The sequence below is a fragment of the Empidonax traillii genome, unplaced genomic scaffold (genome assembly GCF_003031625.1).
Source record: "Empidonax traillii isolate 1590-97213 ecotype Southwest subspecies unplaced genomic scaffold, ASM303162v1 scaffold303:size634589, whole genome shotgun sequence".
NCBI classification, from domain to species: Eukaryota; Metazoa; Chordata; class Aves; order Passeriformes; family Tyrannidae; genus Empidonax; species Empidonax traillii.
The window spans coordinates 192,815-200,000 of record NW_020955496.1 but is presented as its reverse complement, the minus strand read 5'-3'; the positions used below and the strand labels follow the sequence as shown (position 1 = coordinate 200,000).

General features: G+C 38.3%; 1 protein-coding gene across 6 annotated transcripts in view; it reads left to right on the top strand.

Annotated features, from left to right (window-relative positions):
• LOC114060994 (poly(rC)-binding protein 3-like) overlaps positions 1-7,186 on the top strand; it is a 401,074-nt gene that overhangs the window by 388,033 nt on the left and 5,855 nt on the right. For 3 of the 6 annotated variants that reach the window (XM_027890948.1, XM_027890947.1, XM_027890946.1), the window contains exon 15: positions 859-1,476. The exons of the other annotated variants lie outside the window; for them this stretch is intronic. In XM_027890948.1, coding sequence (XP_027746749.1) covers positions 859-895 — 37 coding nt within the window. In that variant the 3' untranslated portion in view covers positions 896-1,476. Of the gene's footprint in view, positions 1-858; positions 1,477-7,186 lie in introns of those variants that run through there. 6 annotated transcript variants of the gene reach the window in all.

Below are 7,186 nucleotides of genomic sequence, written 5' to 3'. Positions count from 1 at the left end.
ATTAGCCCACCATGCTCATCCACTTTGCACTCCTTGGACACAAAGCTTTAACAATTGAACTGTATTCAGTGCATTTTAATATAAACTAAAAACACAATGCAAATGCAATACTTTTTAAGACATGGTATTTCAAAGTGTGTTATTGTATAGGGCTAAGTACTATCTCAGTATTTTGTGTCATTTCTGTATTTTGTGGGCTTTTCTTCACCTTAGCACCTTTGCACTAAGTTTTGTCACTGTAACCATTTGTAGAACTGCCATTGTTACAGTTTGCACTTAACCAAATGGGGTTTTTGGTTGGTTTTGTTGGGGGTTTTTTGTTTCGGTTTTTTGTTTGTTTGTTTGTTTGGGGCCTTTTTTTTTTTTTTTTTTTTTTTTTTTTTTTTTTTTTTTTTTTTTTTTTTTTTTTTTTTTTTTTTTTTTTTTTTTTTTTTTTTTTTTTTTTTTTTTTTTTTTTTTTTTTTTTTTTTTTTTTTTTTTTTTTTTTTTTTTTTTTTTTTTTTATATATATAATGAAGGAAAAACTGGAAATAATGATGTCAAGGTACCACAGCTATTCAAAAGCTCTAGAAAACTGCTGTAAAACTGTTCTGGGCTATTGTAACTGTTTCAGTAATTGACATTTAAGAAAAAACAAACCACCAACCTGTGTCAGAAAACTTGCCTGCACTGAAATGCTGTTTTATGCTGGTTGTACTCAAGTGGTATTTTTTTAATAGTGAGAAGATTCTTTTTCTTTTTTTTTTTCCTTTTTTTTGCCTTTTTTTTTTTTTTTTTTTTTTTTTTTTTTTTTTTTTTTTTTTTTTTTTTTTTTTTTTTTTTTTTTTTTTTTTCTTCATTTTTGTTCCTACATTTTAGGCTGTCTTCAGAAGTTACTGGCCTGGGGGCTCTGTAATGTATCTCTTCATGCCCTAGTGCATTAGCCACCAGACAGGACTTTTCCAAAGCCCCATGAGACAATGCTTTCTATGGACTAATCTACAGAGGAGTTTCTGCCATTTCTAACTTTCTTATTATTCTGAGACATCAAAAGAAAATACTTCTTTACTCTTTAAGCAACTGTGCTTCCTAACTCTTGTGTTGCTTTCATTACTGTTCCAGTTTTAACTCCGTTGTGGCTCATAACATAAAGCAAAGACAAGTTATTTTTGGGGGTTAATTTTTATTGATGTTCATGCTTTGGCTAATCTGTATAAAAGCATGGGCCGTTAGTGTTCTAAGCCACTGTATTCAGCTAGAGACTTGACAGTAAATTAAATGAGACGTTTTTATAAATAAATTTTTTTCCTGATTTAAGAAAAAAAAAAAAAGACGACGTGGTAGCTTTGTGCATACAACTGTTGTGTTGTTTAAATTTTGTTCTTTGTAACCGAGTTGCTAATTTGTCATTTAAGAAGCACTATTTTATGGATTGTCAAACTAAGATCACAGACAAATTGCTTGTTTTCATTAATGATTAAACGTTTCATATCATCACGCTTAAGGTCCCACTGCTCATTGGGAAAGAGTGTAACACCTGTGCAAAACTGGCAACCTTAGAAAGGACGTTAGCCCCTTGTCAGGGATGATGAGGCTTTTCAGGAGTAGATGCTGCCAGATTGTGTAATTAGTAGAGTAAACAATATTTCTGGAAAGCTTTATTTGGTTTTTAACAAAGTTGTTCTTTTGAGAACCTATCACAGTGAACAGAAGGACAAATTTGGCTGCTTCTTACAAGCAGCCCCTGGTTTTATCTCCGGTGTTTTCCCAAACTGATTTAGAGATCAGATACTGGGGAAAGCAAAACAAGAACAAAAGAATGAACTTGGGTACTGAGTACAGCATTGCTAAGACCTTTCCTCTTTTCCCATTCCCAGCAGCATTGTTGAGTGAGGCTTCCAGAGAGCACCTTCCATCCTGCCAGGACACTAGCCCAGCAGCTGGGAGGAGTATGGCAATTTGCATTAGAAGAAAGAGAATGGAGAGCTGAGCAGGCCAGGGGACTGTCTCATTCTGCCCTGCTTGAGCAGCTCAGGTTCTCCTTTAGATCTGCTGAAGCACTGCAGTCACAGCCTCAAGTTCTCTCTTCACACACAAGCGAAAGAAAGGGGCTGGCCCCGAGCTGCTGTTGCAATCCAGCACCTCTGGCTGCACTCCGTGGCCACCTCTCCTCTTAGGGCACTGGCAGTACTTCCACATTTACTGCTTGCTCTATCCTCATGAGAAAAGCAGAGTTTTCTGACAGTGCAAGTGAGTAGCATCCTTAATGACATGAGCCTGATTCTACAACCTCCATCTATTAAGGTCTCTACTTGCTTCTAGGAATTTATTTTGGGGTCCCACTTCCCTTCCCCACCCCAGCTGAACTTGTGGGGCATACCACTATTATTTTACATGGTCCCTAGAGTACAGACAGCTCTAAAGGGTCTGTGTCTTGAGTCTGAGCCTGGAACTGTATGACCAAGATGTGCATACAGACTTAGGAGATCTGTAGAAGTCAACGGCTTTTCAAATGCAGATATAGCCACAGAGCAATTCTTGACAATGAAGGCTGCCAAGGAAGATTACAGAAGGGCTCATTGCACCCCAGCATCCAGGAAGCCTCACCCAATGTTGACAATTAGCTATTTCAACCCTTAGGTTTGAAGAACTATAGGCTCTAGTACTAACCTTGATAAAAATCTCTGTTATTATTACTTAAAATATATTTAACTTCTTACTCTTGAAAGGAGAGCTGAAGCTGCTTTTACAGCAGAGATCTCCGCAGTCATTTCCTCAATAGCAAAAGCTATTTCTATGGCTAGCCTGGCTAGTGTAAATGAGAGAAAAAAAAAAAAAAAAGAACATTATTGCAGCTCAACACTAAGTAGGTCAAGCCTTTGCTCTCCCAGTAAAACTGCCAGGCAAAGGGCAGCAGCAGCTCTGTGGTGTATAGTATCTTTCACATTAATAATTCACAAGTGCCTTGCAGAACTGGCTAGAAAAGACTGAGATTTAAACAAAGTAGTGCAGGGGCATGTTTGTGTATGGAATGAGGAGAGGCAAAATGACAAAGGAAGAAAAGTCTTTTGAGAGGGTTTTTGCAAAAAAATACAGGCACAAGTGTGATAAACTCTAGGCTCATTTTAATTTCATTATTTTAGCTGGAAAATATTTCTGAATGGCAAGAAAAAGCTCCTGAATAGCTTTAATATATAAACCAGGCAAACAAAATGTCTGGAGGGGGAAAAAATGTAAAAAATAGTACTACCCAAGAAATCTAAACCGCTCATGCCAAAGGTAGAAAAGAGGAATCATGTACCCAATGTGAAAAGGTCACTGCCCACACAGCTGAGATTTTCCAGATGAAAGACAGCACAAGTTCTGCAGCTTTTGCATCATCAAATAGCTATTAGGTTTCTGGAAACATCTCAAATGAATTCCAGCAGCTCTGTTGTGTTTCTCGAGTGAAAAAAATACGAAATTATGAATGCTGGCTGGAACAGTCAACCAGAAGGAAAACAAACGAAGTTAGTCCATTGCTAATACACAGAGTGCTTTCTGTTCTCAGGCATAGCTAGAGGGCATCTGTGGGCCCCGAGGTTCATATTTGTGCCAGTCAAAGCTCCTAGGAAGCTAACAGCATAAATCTCACTGGTGCCATCAGTGCAGGCACCTGGTAAGTGCCTCAGCCTCAGAAGGCTGCATGGACAAGGTAGTGTTTTGTCAGGTTTCACGAGACAGTGTTAAAGCGTATGCTGACCCTTTCCCACCCAAACCAGGCAAAAATGGAAACACTGCCGTTGCTTTCATTTTTAAATACCCAACAGCATGAAAAAAAGAGTGCTTCTCTGAGATGGGGAAGATCCAAACCCAGCTTCTTCCACAGCCTCAGTATCAGCTGACTGTATTTCAGCACTAATTATGCACTTGGAACAGGACCCTCCCCTTCTTGGGTGAGTGCCATGATTATCTAACAAGAAAGTCACATACGCTCACTAATTCAGTCATTTTTACAGCGGCACAGCTTCTACAGGAAAGACTGGAATTGTTAGACTGCTCAACTAGGTCACACAACGTAGATGTTCAAAGGACAACACTGAAAGGCGGGATTTGAACAGAGATCTCTTGTATCCTCTGAAACTGCAGTAACCACCAGTTGTGCAAGGCATTAGTTCCTCCACTGTATTTTTGAAAAAAAAAAGATCTTGGTTTAGATGTCTGCACAAAGGAAATACTCGCATTTCTTTTCCCAGCTATCAGGACAGGATAGTTGTAACTGAAGTGATGAACAGAAGATCAGATGAAGGCAGATACTGAAAAACTGCTTCACACCTGAAATTTCCAACTCTTGGCCTGAGCAATACTTCCTTCTAGGGATACAAGTACACACCACCCTTCCCGGCACTGAAGTGTACTTGATCAGTTCCTTGGTTCTAGGAAGGAACGCAGGAATTGTTGATTAAAGCAGTCTCTGCATCAGTGCCTGTGTCCTGCCACTCCACAGACTGGCAGACATATTAAGACAGTAACTGAAAAGAAAGTGAAGTGTCAAATTCATTTGATGGTACCTCACAAAAGGGGATTTCTTGAACATTATATACTCACATAAAGGTTTCTAATGACAACAACATGATTTCTACAGGCTGAATGTCTGATTTTCTAGTGCAAAATTTCTGAATTATAAGAAAAAAAAATCAGAAAATAGTGAAATATTTTAAAATACTTGAATATGACTTCTCAGAGCTATTTCCAGCTCAGTATTCTAAAGATGATAAAATGCAGAGAATCTAATTATAGTGGCATGAAATAAGCAAAATCTGTCTCTCACTGAATTGAAATTATTGGCAGGTGGCCTGGCAAAAGCTAATGTTAGTGTTCTTTTTAATCAGAATTTGCAATTCTGAAGCAAATTTTAAAATTAAATTCCGTGGCAGAGGAATAACAATCATGTTAGCAAATGAGAACACTGTTTGGTTTGTTGTTACTTGGGTTAGGTTGTTTCTGCACGGTCACTTTTGGCCTTTTTCCACAATCTATTTTCCAAATACAGACCTTTTCCCACATCTCCTCTTAAGTCATGAGGGCAGCAGCAGCTTATTTCTTCCAGGGCAGGAGAGAAGGCAGCACACCGATTACCATTTGGGACCGACTGCACTCACCTACCAGAGAAGAGCTGACCACGAGCAGGTGGCAGCTGTGGCCGTGGCAGCTGCGCCTGCAGAGCTGCTACTCGGAACTCCATTTCAAACATTCACACACCTACAGGCCCAGACATCCCGGCCCTGTGCAAGGCACTTACCAGTTTCACAACCCCTGAGCTGGGGAACCTCAGCTACTCTTTGGTGGCAGGAAATTCCACAGCTCTTAAGTTTGGGCAACGCTCTCCATTATTATCATCGATAAATAAGGATTACAAATGTTAAGCACCTTCCCACTTAATTCTGATTCTTCAGTTTTGTGGAAGTTCTGGAGATCAGAGAATTAAAATAGTTTTCTCAATTCCAATTAAAATTTCATTTTTAATAGACAAAGCTATTTTATGGACAAAGCTAGTTACTAGGACTACTTTAGTCTTTATTGTTTAAAATAGAATTCAAAAAAGTTAAGAAATGAGAAAGAAATTAAGGAAGTACACATTTTTAAAACAATTACTTTCTCTGATTAATAATCAGTCTAGCTGAATAGCTCATCAGAAGTACATAAAATTGTTTTCTAAAGCTGAAGATATATTTAGATTATAAACTAATTATGCCTACATTTCTCTTAAGACACAGGAGATTATTTACCTTGATAAATTAGCTTGACTACTGCGTAGGGTTAGGATACATCCCTCTTCTCCTTTATAGCCATGCTACTTCCATTGCTAAAAGGTGGGTGATTTCTTGCCTTCTTAACATAACAGCACGCGTACATCACTGGTTACAAAGGGCACTCCCATCATCTTCACAAAGTTCTCTAAAAGCTTTGTTCCGCGTGCCGTACACAGCAGTAAGCTGGGTAAAACTTGGATACAGCACTATTTGTAGATCTCTAACATTTCTCCAAGGAAAAGAGCGTTAACCACTAAACAAGAAGCAACCAAGAGGGACCAATGCTGTCACTTCCCCAGCAATGCATGCAGCCACTGGCCGGTCTTTACTCTTTCAAAAAGTTGTGCAAGGATAATGAATAGAATGATGAGTGATCTGGTGTTTATTCCTGCCATCTCAGTTCTAATAATAACAATGGGCTGCACTGGTCTGGATTTCACAGTACAAGCTCCATGTTCCATAACTAAACTCCCTGTCTTTAGCTTGTTACCACAAGATACCCCTAAAGATGAGGGCATCTGGTCTAAAGAAGCTGAACTGTTTTGATGCTCAGTTGATTTTCTGCTCATCTGCAGGTGAAAACATGATTTGCAGGTTCATGTACAAGATTTAAGTAAAACTACAGAAAAATGTACAAAAAAGAAATGTCAGTTATAAACTCGAGAGTTTAACATTTTTATACTGTCAAAACATGTATGTCCACGATGCTCAGTGTAATCTGACATTATTCACATCCTGTTTCTCTGATGTTAAGCCAAAGGCAGAGTGGTACTATAGTTCAGTGTTAACAAGCTAGGATGTTTTGGTGAATGGGGTCAGTGAAAAGCAAATATAAATAGAACAGTTAAAAACTGAGCTTAGCTCTTCTCAGAGGGGAAGTGCAGGTCTGTCTTTCATTTTGTTTTGAAAAAGACTGTCCATCTCTTAAGGCTGTAGCACCCTCTCAGCTCGGAGTTCTCTTTACAGTGATAAATGTCTAGTAATCTTTCACTGCAGCATGACAGCACCTTAGACATCGATATTCAAGTGTTTCTTGCTATAAAAAATAATTGTATTTCAGTTTTGATCCAACTAAGTTTTCTCCAACTTGTCCAAGCATTCATTATTTATTTCAATATTCTCTGAATGCTTATTCTGTATTTCAGTACTCTCTGAATATTGATATTTTAATGACAGTACTAATTCATGTAAGACTATAGTGTTTCATCAAACATTTTAGCAGCAACAGCTACTTACACTTAGGGTTATTAAATCAACCAAAACCCAATAGCAGTAATCCAGCACATGTGAGCAGGAATAAATGGATGCAATAAACTGCTAAGGACCATTGCTTGAATTTTGATAGCTTTATAAATATAAAGAGCTGAACCCAAGCATCATGGAAATCGGGAGTGATAAAAAAGCATCTCTATCAC